The sequence below is a fragment of the Eschrichtius robustus genome, chromosome 14 (assembly GCF_028021215.1).
Source record: "Eschrichtius robustus isolate mEscRob2 chromosome 14, mEscRob2.pri, whole genome shotgun sequence".
Taxonomy (NCBI): Eukaryota; Metazoa; Chordata; class Mammalia; order Artiodactyla; family Eschrichtiidae; genus Eschrichtius; species Eschrichtius robustus.
The window spans coordinates 19247710-19263335 of record NC_090837.1 but is presented as its reverse complement, the minus strand read 5'-3'; the positions used below and the strand labels follow the sequence as shown (position 1 = coordinate 19263335).

The 15626-nt window shown below is 43.7% G+C and overlaps 1 protein-coding gene across 2 annotated transcripts in view; it reads right to left on the bottom strand.

Moving 5' to 3' along the window:
* The window catches only part of SVOP (SV2 related protein), an 84602-nt gene extending 70245 nt beyond the window's left edge, over nucleotides 1–14357 (bottom strand). For both annotated transcript variants that reach the window (XM_068563594.1, XM_068563595.1), the window contains exon 1: nucleotides 14155–14357. In XM_068563594.1, the coding sequence (XP_068419695.1) occupies nucleotides 14155–14189 (35 nt within the window). In that variant the 5' untranslated portion in view covers nucleotides 14190–14357. The remainder of the gene's footprint in view (nucleotides 1–14154) is intronic.
* Nucleotides 14358–15626: the final 1269 nt, after the last annotated feature.

Here is a 15626-nt window from a genome sequence, read left to right as displayed (position 1 = left end):
TGACCCGTGCTACAACATGGATGTACTTTGAAGACATAGTGCTAAATGAAATAAGCCCAACACGAAACGACAATTATTGTATGAGTCCACCTATCTGAGAGGGCCTAGAATAGTCAAATTCACAGAGAGAGAAAGTACAACAGTGGTCACCAGGTGATGGGGGGTGGTGCGGAGGGGACTGGGGAGTTAGTGTTTAACGGGTACAGAGTTTCAGTTGCAAAAGATAAGAAAATTCTGGAGATGGATGGCGGGAAAGATAACACAACATTATGAAAGTAATTCATACCGCTAACTGTACAATTTAAATTGTTGAAATGGTAAATTTTATTGTGTATATTTTAACCCAATAAACACACACACACACACACACAATAAACACACACACATGTTGGTTGCAAGAACCAGCAGGAAAAGATTGCTGGGGCTCATTTTTTTTTTTTTGGCTGCACCACACAGCTTGCGGGATCTTAGTTCCCCAGCCGGGTATCAAACCCGGGCTCCCGGCAGTGAGAGCGCTGAGTCCTAATCACTGGACCACCGGGGAATTCCTGCTGGGGCTCCTTATTAAATGTGCTAGACTACGGTCCCGTGATCTAGGTCCTCAGTACTAAGACTTAAGTGTGGTCTCGAACTAGAGGCCCCAGCCTCCCCTAGGGATGTGGTAGAAATGCTGAGTCTCGGGCCCTGACCCAGATCTACTGAATCAGCATCTGCATTTTAACCAGGTCCCTAGGGAATTTGTGTGCATGTTCAAGTGGGCTCAAGAATATTTTTGCTTCTACAGTCGAACATTCTGGAAGGATACTTAAGAAGCCTAAGACTGGTTGCTTCTGGGAAGGAGGATTGGATGGGAATGGGGAGTTTTAAGGGAAAGAAATTTTTTTTTAACTTTACATTTTGGATCCCGCTGCAATATGTAAATTTTTTAACCTGCACATCTATTAGTTAAATAATCAATATAAATCACAATAGCGACTATTCACAGAGCTCTTGTTGATCTTGTAACATCAGCTAAGCACGTTACAGACTCGTTCGGCTGTGAAATGGGATGAGGACAGGCTTGCAGGACCGCCGTGAAGATTAACTGAGATTGATGAACTGAGGAGCATGGCGTCAATATTGGCTTTCCTCTAACCCAGCTTGGTTCAAGTCACCTTTCTGCCTTGAGCGTGGAGTACACTGACCTTTGTGAAATTCGACTTTGAGAAAATGGCTTAGCTCCCTGGAGTTTTAAACCGGGATGTGTTCACATTCCTTCTCTGGCAATTCACTAGAAGCCAGGGCCCTTTATTTATTAGAACTTGTTTTAAGACGAAAGTAAAGAGAGACCTCTGACATTAAATTATACTCAGAAAGCCAGACTACATTTTGAATCGGCTGGGTTCCTGAAAGCAGTTATCAGCTACAGGAGCCAAGATTTCCCAAGGGAAAAAAAAAAGTAATATGACAGAAAAAGAAAATAGCAGTGGCATATGTTAAATAGATGAGGGCTTCGAAACAAGCTGGCTCATTTCTTGGCATTTGTTGTGTATATATAGCATATAATTTACCAAAATAGCAGGGAACATTTGTTTTACATAATTTTGCTATTGAAAGAAGATAAGAGCTTGAGGAAATAGCTGTCAACCCAAAGATCTCACTTGTACCATCATGTAATTCACCTCAGTACCTTAAATTAGGGTCTGAGACTTGATTAGGGTAAAGACTTGATTTCTTTTCCTCTCAGCTTCTGGATATTTATCCCCTGAGTTCGTGAATCTATCAGACTGAAAAGGAAGCTTATACCTAAGTGTGACTATTACAGGGTAGCATTTAATGTCTGAAGAGAGGGGGATTGTCATAGAAAGAAGAGCCCAACTCTGCAAACAGACTGATTTGGGTGTGAATCCCCTGCCCACCCCATTCAGTAGCTATGAGGTTAGGTTACTTTACTTCTCTGGGTCTCAGTTTCCTGCTGGTAGAAGGGAGATGGTAATTCCTATCTCACAGGGTTGCCATGGAGACTAAAGGAGTTAATAGAACATCTCAAAGAGCTTGGCACCATCATTCTTCAGTATTTTAATAAGTTTATAGAGTGCTGACTATGTGCTGAAGGCTGGGATACAATAGGAGATAAAATACACCTGCCCTCCTGAAGTAGATGCCCTAGCTGGGAAGATGGTTAATGTACTAGTAAACAAGAAATCATTATACATTTGCAAATGAATGAATCTTGAGAGGGAAACAGACAGGGTGCCAAGATAAAGAATGATTGGAGGGAAGAGTTGTCAGGATAGACTTCCCTGAGGTCTGAGGACCAGGAGAGTCCCACACAGACAGGGGAGGAGGAGAGAGAACAGCCAGTGCAAAGACCCAGAGGTAGGACCAAGGAGTAGAGGTCAGAGAAAACAGGCTGAATTATACAGAGCTCTGGAGACCACAGGGAGGATTTTTCATGTTATCCTAAGACCAATGGGATGCCATTGAAAGGTTTCAAGTAGGGGTGACACAGTGGAAGATGATCAGAGTTGATTTAGGGAAGATCATTCAGGCACATTTTTCTACAAGAGGAGGAATAGACTGGGGAGACTGTTTTAAAATATAGGTTTTTAAAAAATTTTTTTGTCACACTTATATTTATTTATTTATTGGCCCTGCAGCATGTGGGATCTTAGTTCCCTGACCAGTGATCGAACCCACGCCCCCTGCATTGGAAGGGCACAGTTTTAACCACTGCACCACCAGGGAAGTCCCTAAAATATAGGTTTTATTATTATTTAGGTGTGGCAAGGCAAACAGATCAGGAGACAACTGCCTTTGAAAAGATTAGACTCTGTTATACTCACAGATTCCAAGAAGAGGGGGTACACCACACCTGGGGAGCCAAATGGGAAAGCACCAGGGTCAATAATGAGGCAAGAGTGAGGGGAAAATGTGGGCAAGAGTCTTTATTGTGGTTTCCATAGGAAGGAACAGGTGAGGCAGGGTCACCAGGCTGAGGATTGGCTAGTCTGAGTAATTTCTCCAGGCTCTGAACATAGGGACTGTCTCCAGTTGTCTGGTATTTGGCTCTGGAGTGATTAGGGCAGGTGGATTAATGGCTCTGGATTGCTTGGTTTGCACACAGAAAGTACACTGGCAGGTGAGTTATTTACTGATTAACCCTGGAAGGGGAGTGCCCTCCAGGATCTTTGAGGCCCTAAGATGTCAAAACATCAGAATATAGAAAATAAAAAGCATGATTAACACACAAAGATGGGGAGAGAAAGCAGGGAGACTGTGTGGTCAGCTGAGTGAGAAGTGATGGTGGCTTGGACCAGGGGGTACAGCAGGGTGGGTGGGCAGTGGGGTGCTGAAGCTTTTATTATTCATCCTCCCCACCCCGACCCCCCACTCTTCCAATCAGTAGAGGAAAACAGCCACACAGGGAGGCCCATCTGCAAAGCTAACCAGCAAAGGGCCGAGTTATAACAAGTGTCCTCATGTTTGGGGAACTCAGTCAACAAAACTGATGACCAGCACCCCTCAGCTCCATCCCAGGTACTCAGCTACATCACACTGGGACCTCTTTGGAATCTGAAACCTACTGACAAATGGGGTTAGCTGCTGTGGACCTGGAGCAGCAGAAACTGCCAGGGTCACTGGCAAATGGACTTGCTTTGTCTCCTTCAGGATAAGACCTGGGGACTCGCTCATCTGTCTGATTTGGTTAGAGTCTTCTCAGGGGCTGAACCTCTGTCTTCCAGTATTTGAACTTCTGGTATGTGAAAGAAGGTGTGTGTTCAAGTTGGACCCTGAGGATAGAGCTTGAACTGCTGGATATAAAGAGGGAAACAGATTTCAACTCAATATAAGGAGGCTTCTCAGGGAGAGAAGTCCAGAGATGAAAAAGGCTGCTTTAGATGGTAGTAGGCTCCCCTTCATGAAAGGTGGTCTCGGAAAGGCAGGTGTCCACGTGTATGGACTCAGGAGTAATGATGTTTAATACGTAACACTCAGCATGCCAAGGGCAAGCCTAAATGCTATATATACTTATATACAGTAAATATACAGATAGCATATATATCTTTTTTTTGAGTTTTTGTGGCATTATATTTAGTCATCTTGGCTGGTTTAATCACATTGTTGTTGTTTATTTTTTGGCCGCCGCTCCATGGCATGTGGGACCTCAGTTCCCCGACCAGGGATCGAACCCACGCCACCTCCATTGGAAGCATGGAGTCATAACCATTGGACCGCCAGGGAAGTCCCTAGCATATGTATATCTTATATAATCTCTTCAGCAACCCTAGGAGGGAGGTGTTATTAATATCCCCAGTTTATAGACAAGTAAACTGAGGTTCTGGTCCAAGTCCCCTAGAGTGTATATAGTATCCTAGGTTCCTGGCCTGAGTAGCTCCAGAACCCATGATCTTAACCAGTAGCAGATGCTTCTCTGAGGACAAGAGTACCCCCTAGGGAACCAATTACAATGCCGATTCCTGGCCATTCTCCAGACCTAAAGCTTTTGCATCTCTGCAGAGCAGGGCCCAGGAATCTGAATTTTAATAAGATGTTGATGGTGGCCACAGATGTTTAGAAGCCACTACCCGGATCCCCTCTTGCGTGGAATTGAGAATATGAGGTATAAGGGGTTGGAGTGATGACTTTTAAGGTCCTTTCCGTTCCTGAATGTCTAGAAGTCTATAATTAATGGAAACTATAGTTCTCTGCGGATTTTATTTTTTTGTATTTTCCTGCCACGCCCCATTGACCTGAATAGCATTGAGCTTGTTCCCTGGATAATGGACCAATAGCTTATATTCTAGACAAAAGGCAATGAACACAAATAAATAATAGTTAAGGGCTTCCCTGGTGGCGCAGTGGTTAAGAATCTGCCTGCCAATGCAGCGGACACGGGTTCGAGCCCTGGTCTGGGAAGGTACCACATGCCGCGGAGCAACTAAGCCCGTGAGCCACAACTACTGAGCCTGCGCGTCTGGAGCCTGTGCTCCGCAACGGGAGAGGCTGCGACAGTGAGAGGCCTGCACACCGCGATGAAGAATGGCCCCCACTCACCGCAACTGGAGAAAGCCCTCGCACAGAAACGAAGACCTAACACAGCCAAAAATAAATAAACAAACAAACAAATAAATAAATAAATTTATATATACATAAAAAAATAGTTAAAATTTGTTAAGCCCTCACCATGTGCTGGGAGCTCCACTAAGTATTTTTTGAGCCTTATGCCCTGTGAGGTGGACGCTATTACTATCCCCACTTTACAGATGATGAAACTGAGGCCCGGAGAAGAAAAGTAACTTGCCCAAGGTTACCTTCCAAGTCAGCAGGAAAGTCAGAATTCAAATCCAGGTCTACTTGAGCAAAGAGCCCACACACTTAATCATTCTGTGATGTGGCCTCAGTGGGGGGATGGGTAACTTCTAACTGGGGGAACTGAAAGCCAGGGGGACAACTTTCCAGGCAGTTTGTCTTTGCAACTTATTTATTCACTCCTTCATTCAACAAGCAGTGGTTCTCAATGGGGCAGCCATTCAGTCTCCCAGGTGATACCAGCAATGTCTGGAGACAGTTTTGATTGTCACAACTTGGAGGGGCAGTTGGTGGCTGTGACATCCTGTGGGTAGAGGCCAGGGTTGCTGCTAAACATCCTATAATGTCTAGGACAGCCCCTCATGACAAAGTGTCATCTGGTCTAAAATGTGAATAGCGTCAAGGTTAAAAACCCCATGTTTTAAGAAAGAGATGCTCTTAATAATGACACCAGAATAATCAACATAAGCCAGATGGTACCAGGCACATCCATCTAGAGAGCTTAGGATCACAGTCTTTTAAAGCCAAAAATGGGGGCTTCCCTGGCGGTCCAGTGGGTAAGACTCCACGCTCCCAATGCAGGGGGCCCGGGTTTGATCCCTGGTCGGGGAACTAGATCCTGCATGCATGCCACAACTAAGAAGTCCGCATGCCTCAACGAAGATCCCGTGTGCTGCAACTAAGACCAGGCGCAGCCAAAATAAAATTAAATAAATAAATATTTTTTTAAAAAGCCAAAAATGCCCTTGAAGGTGGCCCAGGCACCCTCTTATGTCTCAGGGAAATTAAATGAATTGCCCAAGATCACATGATGATTCACATTCAGATCTGTTATTCTTTTAGACAGCCCAGAGAAGAGCTTGGCTGGGCTGTAAAGCCACTGTCAGGGTCAGTAGGCCCTTGAACAACCCTCTCTAAAGCCTAAGACCACCTAAGCAATGGCCTCTTTGCAAGGAGATTTTCTTTCTTTGGCCTCCAGACTGTTCCTCTTAAGTCACTGAAACACATATTCCCTAGAGGTGAAGCTGGCTGGCATGTGTTTGAAACGATGAGGTGTGAGCAGCTTTGAGCCTGAGAGTTGTTTTTTATTTTTTTTTTAATTGAAGTATAGTTGATTTACAATGTTGTGTTAGTTTCTGGTGTACAGCAAAGTGATTCAATTATATATACATATTCTTTTTCATATTTTTTCCATTACAGTTTACTACAGGACATTGAATATAGTTCCCTGTGCTATACAGTAGGACCTTGTTTATCTATTTCATATACAGTAGTGTGTATCTGCTAATCCCAAACTCCTAATTTATGCCTCCCCCACTCCCTTTCCCCTTTGGTAACCGTTAAGTATGTTTTCTATGTCTCTGAGTCTGTTTTTGTTTTGCAAATAAGTTCATTTCTATCATATTTTAGATTCCACACATAAGTGATATTACATGGTATTTGTCTTTCTCCTTCTGACTCACTTCGCTTAGTATGATAATCTCTAGGTCCATCCACCTTGCTGCAAATGGCATTATTTCATTCCTTTTTAATGCCTGAGTAATATTCCAATTTGTATACATACACCACATCTTCTTTATCCATTCATCTATCGATGGACACTTAAGTTGTTTCCATGTCCTGGCTATTGTAAATAGTGCTGCTATGAACGCTGGGGTGCATGTATCTTTTCAAATTATGTTTTTCTCTGGGTATATGCCCAGGAGTGGGATTGCAGGATCATATGGTAACTCTATTTTTAGTTTTTTAAGGACCCTCCATACTGTTCTCCATAGTGGCTGCACCAATGTATATTCCTACCAACAATGTAGGAGGGTTCCCTTTTCTCCACACCCTCTCCACATTTGTTATTTGGAGACTTTTTGATGATGGCCATTCTGACCGTGTGAAGTGATACCTCATTGTAGTTTTTTTTGTTTTGTTCTAAGAAACTTAGAAACTTAGTATTATCTTTATTTTTATTTATTTATTTATTTTGCTGCTCAGCATGTGGGATCTTAGTTCCCCGACTAGGGATCGAACCCACGCCCCCTGTATTGGAAGCTCGGAGTCTTAGCCACTGGAATGCCAGGGAAGCCCCCTCATTGTAGTTTTGATTTGCATTTCTCTACTAACTAGCAATGCTGAGCATCTTTTCATGTGCCTATTGGCCATCTGTATGTCTTCTTTGGAGGAGTGTCTGTTTAGGTCTTCTGCCCATTTTTCGATTGGGTTGTTTGGTTTTTTGTTACTGAGTTGTATGGAGCTTGAGGTTTTAAAAGCCTGTGGTGGGTTAACCTTGAGGATTCCTAGGCTATTACAATAACTCCCTACTTTTGCCTGAGGTGGGTGACAGTGAAACTCCATGTCTCCTCCTTGGCCAGGAATCCTTTCCTTTTGCCCCGATGAGCCTCAGGGGGATGGGAGCCAACATGAAGTCCCACGTGGGCCTTAGCCGCCTACTCTGCTCCTGTCTCTGTACACCAGTCTCCTCATTTAGAGCAAACAAAACCTGCTTCCAGTTCCTTCTCTAGAACCAAGAATGAATCCTTATGGGCACAAAGAACTTGCCTGGGACAATTTCAAGAACGTAGTCATGTAATCAGTAAGTCAAACTGCATTCTCTCAACCTCCCTGATTTAATGGAAAGAGATGGGGAAGCAGAATGGCAAATAGGATGAAACAAGGCTATGTGTGATCTTTCCATGGGGACTCAGTGCTTTAGCTGCTAAAACTTAATAATGGTGGCCCCCACTGTCAAGGAGAATGATTACGCTGATGGACAGATTTTTCTGATTTTTTCATTCATACAGTTTTCATACTGGATACTGAAATCCAGTATCAGATGGAATCTAGGCAATGCCCCACGTTCTTGGGATACATTAGACCCCCGCCGTGTGTGAAGCTTTCATACTAGTAAGTAAAGACAGACACTAAATAAGTAAGCAAATTACATGGTATGTTAGTAGGTGATAAGTGCTATAAAAAAGGAAAAAGCTGAACACGGTCTGGAAGATGGGGGAAACGGGCTGCAATTTTTTTCGCATATGGTAAAATACACATAAGATAACATTTATCATTTTAACCATTTTTTTAAAGAGTACAGTTCAGTGGTATTAACTATATTCACAATGTTGTACAACAATTACCACTGTCCACCCACAGAACTCTTTTCCTCTTGTAAAACTGAAACTGTACCCACTACACAGATCCCCCTACTCTACTTCCCCAGCCTCTGGCAACTGCCATTCTACTTTATGTCTCTATGAATTTGATTACTTTAGGAACCTCATATAGTGGAATCATACACCAGTTGTCCTTTGGTGTCTGGCTTATTTCACTGGGCATAACGTCCTCCAGGTTTATCCACGTTGTAGCATGTGTCAGCATTTCCTTCCTTTTTAAGACTAAACAATATTCCACTGTACGGATAGACCACATTTGTTCATCCACCCATCCATGAAGGGACACTTGGGTTGCTTCCACCTTTTGGCTATTGCAAATAATGCTGCTATGACATTGGCTGTACAAATATCTCCTCAGTACTCTGCTTTCAATTCTTTTGTGGGTATATACCCAGAAGTGGAATTGCTGGGTCATATGGTAATTCTATTTTTAATTTTTTGAGGAACCACCGTACTGTTTTCCACGGAGGCTGTACCATTTGTGACTCTCACCAACAGTCAGTGTGTAAGAATTCCAATTTCTCCGCATCCTCACCAACACTTGTTATTTTTATTTATTTTTGGTAGTTGCCATCCTAATGGCTGTGAGAGAGGGCTGCAAATTTTAAGGAGGTGGTCTGGGCAGGCTTTGGTGAGATGGTTGCATTTGAGAATTGACAAAGGTGAAGCAGATACTTTGCAGAAGAGCTTTCTAGGCAGAGAGAACAGTGGGTCCTGGGGCAGAAGCCTACCTGGTGTGTTTGAGGCAAAACAAGGAGACGGAATGGCTGCATGAGGTGGTGGGAGAGTAGAAGAGACAAGGTCAGATGGGAGCCCTGGAGGGTTTTGAACAGAGGAGGGATGTGACCTGACTTTTAAAGAATCCCTCTGGCTGCTGTGTTGAGAATGGGCCGTAGGGAGACAAGGGAAGGAGCAGGAAGACCAGCAAGATGACCACTGGAATCAACCCAGGTGAGAGATGATGGGGACTTGAACCAAGGACTAGCAGTAGAGGTGCAGAGAAGTGGCAGGAGTTTAAATTTATTTATTATTTATTTATGGCTGTGTTGGGTCTTCGCTTCTGTGCAAGGGCTTTCTCTAGTTGCGGCAAGCGGGGGCCACTCTTCATCGCGATGCGCGGGCCTCTCACTATCACGGCCTCTCTTGTTGCGGAGCGCAGGCTCCAGACGCGCAGGCTCAGTAGTTGTGGCTCACGGGCCTAGTTGCTCCGCGGCATGTGGGATCTTCCCAGACCAGGGCTCGAACCCGTGTCCCCTGCATTGGCAGGCAGATTCCCAACCACTGTGCCACCAGGGAAGCCCTGGTAGGAGTTTAGATGTAGCTTAAAGGCAGGACCAATAGAATCTCCCGATGGATTGAAGTGAAATATGAGGGAAAGAGGGGTCAAAGTTGACTCCAAATGGGATGGACAGAGTTACCATCAACTGGTATGGGTGAGGCTGAAAGAGGAGCAGAGTGCAGGAAAGATCAGGTGTTCCAGTTTGGGCATGTGCTTCCATTAGCTAGCATTAGGACATTTCTTAGTATTCTGATAAGGAGACCATGGCTTCTAGGTGCTTTGCTACCTGAACAAGCTGGAGGATAAGGGAAACAAGTCCAGAGCCAGGAAGACAAATAACACCAGCACCACTGGTTAAGCCCTTACATAGAGCCAGCCACTGTACTGGGAGCTTCCCAGTGGTGACCTCCCTCATTTTCACAACAGCCCTGCCATGCAGATACCGCCATTATCCCAACTTTACCGATGAGCACACAACCTTGGGGAGATGAAGTCATTCGTCCAAGGCCACCCAGATGGTAAGTGGCAGAGCCAGGGTTTGAACCCAGATCTGCCCGACTCAAGAGTCCACACTTTTACCCCTGCTGCTGCTGAAGCCCAGGAGATGTCAGAAGGTTCATGGAGGTGATGGACTTAAGCTCAATCTTGAAAGACGGGGTTGGTAAGAAAGGAGAGAGAGTGGACTGAGACAGGATGAAGTTCCAATTTCTTGTCCTTACTACAGGGCCCTGTGTGGCCGGGTCCCTGCCATCCTCTGCATTCTTCCCTCACGCCACTTGCTCATGAAGCTCCACTGGCCTGATTTTGAGCTTTCCCCCCACACAATTCCCTCTATTTGAAATGCTCCATCCTATCTCTTTTTCTGGCTGACTCCTACACATGTCTGGGGGTTCAGCTCCAATGTCACTTCCTCAAGGAAGCCTTCTCTGACCCTCCCCTCCGCCATCTAGAACTACTCTTGTTGCATCATGCACTTGTCCTTTGTAGCCCTTAAAACAATTCTCATAATTATTGTGCAATTGTGTGTTCAACATCCGCTTCTCCCATCGAACCAGTGCTGTCCAATAGAACCTTCTGCAGTTCCGGAAATGTTTTGGACCCATGCTGTCACAATGCAGCTACAGCAGCCACTAGCCACATGTAGCTACTGAGCACTTGAAACGTGGCTAATGCAACTAAGGAACGGATTTTTCAAACATCACCTATTTTACTTATAAGTCAAATTTTATATTGTGTATTATACATGAAAATTATTTCACATACTAATTACATAATTTAAATTTAAATAGCCACATGTGGCTAGTGGCTACTGTATTAGACATTGAAGCTCTAGACTGTGAGCTCCTTGAGGGCAAAGACCATGTATCTTATTTGGCTGTAGAATCCCTTGACCTAGGATGGTACCCAGGAAAATCACTGAATGAATGAATGAATGAAAGAATGAATCAATCAATCAATCAATGTAGTCTGCATGACTTGCTTTCAAGAAATCAACCTAGGGCTTCCCTGGTGGCAGAGTGGTTGAGAATCTGCCTGCCAATGCAGGGGACACGGGTTCGAGCCCTGGTCTGGGAGGATCCCACGTGCCGCGGAGCGATTAGGCCCATGAGCCACAACTACTGAGCCTGCGCGTCTGCAGCCTGTGCTCCGCAACAAGAGAGGCCGCGATAGTGAGAGGCCCGCGCACCGTGATGAAGAGTGGCCCCCGCTTGCCGCAACTAGAGAAAGCCCTTGCACAGAAACGAAGACCCAACACAGCCAAAACTAACTAACTAAATAAATAAATAAAAATTAAAAAAAAAAAAAGAAATCATCCTAGAAAGGAGAGACCCAGGAAAATCTGACTTGCATAAGATCTCACAATAAGGCAGAACTAGATATAAAATCTCAGCTTTCTGAATCTCCTGTACATGGTGCTGTGCCTGAGTGGACAGCAGGTGAAAGGCAGAGGTTGTTTGTGGTCTCAAATGACCCATCCTAGAGCCGTGTGAAGGCGCCTCTAAGTGCAGGAAAGGACTATTTCTTAGACACCCTCATCCCTCTTCCCCCTCCCCTGACCCTGTAAACTACCTAGCAGCTTATAATCTATTAACACTTGGCCTCCTGTGGGACTGAGCCTGTTCCAAGGTCCACCCTTGCCCACCTTCTACAAGGCACTCTGATTTTTTAAAAACCCATATTGCTCTCAGGCAGTCTGTTGCCAGCAATCTGTGAATAATATATATAGGGTGTGGTTTAAAAAACACCTATGTCGTGATGTGTAACCCACTCAGATTCACATGGCTGTTCCTTTCCTTTTATTCTTTTTTATAAATGGAAGTTAACATCTTTCAGGGCTAATTTTGACATCATTCAAATGTACTTTGGGGTTTGCAGATTACATTTTGGGGGAGTCCAGCATAGGGAGTCTACAGATTTTGTTTTTATAAATTCTTTTTCAGATGTCATAATAATAATAGTTAATATGTGTGACTTCTTTGTATCTGCCAGGCATTAGCACACATTATCTCATTTGATCTTCCCCATAACCCTCTGAAACAAGTACTATTATGATTCCCATTTTATGGCTAAGGAAACTGAGTCTCAGAAAGGTTAAGTCACTTGCTCGAAGTCACACAGCCAGGAAGTGGCACAGTCGGGATTGGAAGCCAAGTCTGTCTTCTCAAGAGTCAGTGCTCTTAACCAGCACACAATTTGGCCTCTCTAATAGATATTATATGTATTTATGTGTATAAAGATCAGAAAAATAATCAAGAAACTTAACACTGGGGTTTGGGAAGAGAGAGACTTTTTTTGTGTGTGCTTCTTTTTGAACTTTATTTTCCCTAGTATATATTATATCAGTATATTATATTATATATTAGTATAAAAACTAAATTAATTTAAAGCTTAAGTAAAAACCTCTTATTAATTTTACTTTTTTAAATTAAGGAAGGAATTGTCATTCTAGTGTCATGTCTATATATTAGATTAAATATACATGAATCTTTGAGTAATTTGCAAAGTTCACATGCTCTGACAGCATTTGAAAATTTATCCCAGTAAAACTGCAGTTCCAATATGTATTCTTATTTTGAGTACGAAATTTCATATTTTAGTTTCTGAATTATTTTTTATTTAGAGATAATAGGTTCATTTTTAAACATGATATCTATTTTCAATGAATGTGGTATGTTTTCCTTGAGATATCTGCACTCACATATGTACATTTTTATGTATTCATAGATCGGCTTTGGATATTACAACTGAGTGTCCTTTAGCATTTGTGAAATAATGCTGTGTACATAAGATATGCTATTTGAGGATCAATTAATAAAAGCTTAAAAGTAAAAATTTAATTAATTAAAAATTTTAACGAAAATTAATTTTAAACTGAGAAGCAGACACTACAATACCCTTCAGTACTTATAGCTTCAGAGAGCTGTATCAGTCACGCTAAAAGTCACTTGGGAGAATTCCTCAGCGGCTTAGAGAGAAAAATACATTTAAGTCAAGAAAATACACACATACTAACAACAATGTATCCTTTCCAACAATCCCAAATGGTGTCTAGTTTTACCATCCAAATGGCTAGTGCTTCTAAAAACTAAAACAAAACCCCCATTAATGTTCTTTTTAATGCCCCATCTCACACTCTTGGAATTTGCTTAACAAATCACCATCAGCTTGTGGTAGGAGAAATTTGTAAGCCCCTTTACAAGCTCCCTGTACTTGCCACTGCTTGGTTGTATTCCCCCAAGATTTTCAGAGCAAATTTGGCATCCCTGAAAAATTCCAATCCTCTAAGCAGTGTATTCCTGAGTTCCCAAGGATAGCCGTTGACAGTGAGTCTCACTCTAGCTAGCTGTTACAAAAGCCGTTCATTCAGAAGAAGGCAAGAGGTTTCAGCAACGATGCACAGCCCTCTCCTTCACACACCTCATAAACAACAAGACTCTGCTGAAGCCTCCTCTCTAGGAAGGAATCCCAGCTTTTTAGAAACCAGTTTGCAACATCAGTATCATTCCCTTCTAAAAGACCTTGCAGGAAAATTAGGAATTTCACAGCACAGGAGAAGGACTGGAAAGGACCCATGTCATTGCATGGACTCATCAATTCAGTCCGCATTTCAAAACAGCAGCTAATGCTTTCTTAAAACACAGACCTCAAAATCCCTTTAGGATTGAGAGCCATTATAAGGGAAAACATAACACGGGTAGGTCCCCATAAGATTCCGACGGATCTGAAAAATCGAACTGAGTCAGAGATACAGATGCTGAGCTGATGGGGTAGGAAAATGGCTTGTCTCCTCCAGGCCTAATTCTCTCCTCTGAAACAGTTCCCTTTAAATTCAGGAAGCCACGCTGAGACGCCCCTCTGCAGGTTTTCCTTTTTTAAAGGAAAACCTGTCTGCCTCTCACGCGCCCCCAGGATACTCACGGCAGCTGCCTTAGCTGGAATAAGTCCTCCTCCATGTCCGCGCTGCGCCAGGACGAGCCCTTTTCATGGCCCTTACATGGTGGTGGTGGATGACGAGGGCTCGGGGGCTTCAGCACTAGGGCTCTGGACCGCGCCGCTTCCTCCCTCGGTGGCAGCTGTTCCGGGGAGGGAGCCGCCAGGGACCAGCCCAAGAGACAAAGCCGCCGCCGCCAGGATACCGCGGCGAGAGTGGGCGGAGAGGAAGAGGTGGAGGGCGGAGCTAGCTGTGCGGGGAGAGGGGGCGGGGAGAGCCCTTCAGGTTAGCGGAATTTACAGGCTGTCTGTGGCTGGTGGTGTTTTACTGGGATGCCTGTGGGGCACACCAGCCTGTGAAATGGCTGTCTAGGTACCAATGAGCACTCTTTGCTTGACGACGCCTCTCTAAATGTTTATTTGTAGAGATTCATTAAGGTTGTTACTGGTATAATATTCTTGCAACCCAGGCTGCTATAACAAATGCAGAGAATGAAAAAATTTCATATGTACTCATGCATTGAAGCATTGTTTATTGAGCACCGACTGTGTGCCAGGCACTGTAAGAGACACCGGGCATATGACAGAGAACAGGTTAGAAATGACATTGTCATCACAGAGCTGAGGTCTTTTATTTTATTTTACATATTTATTTATTTTGGCTGCGCCGGGTCTTAGTTGCAGCATACGGGCTTCTTAGTTGTGGCATGCGGACTCTTAGTTGCGGCATGCATGCAATATCTACTTCCCTGACCAGGGATGGAATCCAGGCCCCCAGCATTGGAAGCACAGAGTCTTACCCACTGGACCACCAGGGAAGTCCCACAGAGCTGAGGTCTTGTGAAATGAATCAAGAAAAAAAAATGTATGTTGAGTAGGAGAAAGCTACTCATTCGTTCATTCAACAAGCATTAGTGAGTGATTTCTACAGTTCTGGGGAATCAAAGATTAATAAAACCAAATCCCTGTCTTCAAAATCCTCTTCACCTTGTTTAATGGCTTTCCCATCCCCCTTCCACTAGAATGTCTGCCCCCCACCTTTAGCATTTAAGCTCCATAAAGGTTTGTTGATGTACCCCAAGGGCCTGGGACAATAAAATTTATTTATGGACACTGAAATTGGAATTTTATATTCCTAGCTACACTCAACCCCAGGGCTTTGCATTTTGAGCATTCAATAAATGATTGGTAAACTGAAAACAAACATCTTTCATTCAAGTGAGGAGATTCAGTATCTATTTTAAGCCATAGAGAGTAGGGATAATAATTTATATCAGGGTTGGCAAGTTGGAGGTCTATTGGTAATGGATCCAACTCACCCTGGTTTGCTCAGGACTTGAGTTATAGCACTGAACGTTCCATGTCCTGGAAAGTGCTGGGCCCCAAGCAAACCTTGACAGTTGGTTACTCAACTCCATACAACCGTAAGCCATTTCCAACAAAGAGATGCCTAAAAGGTT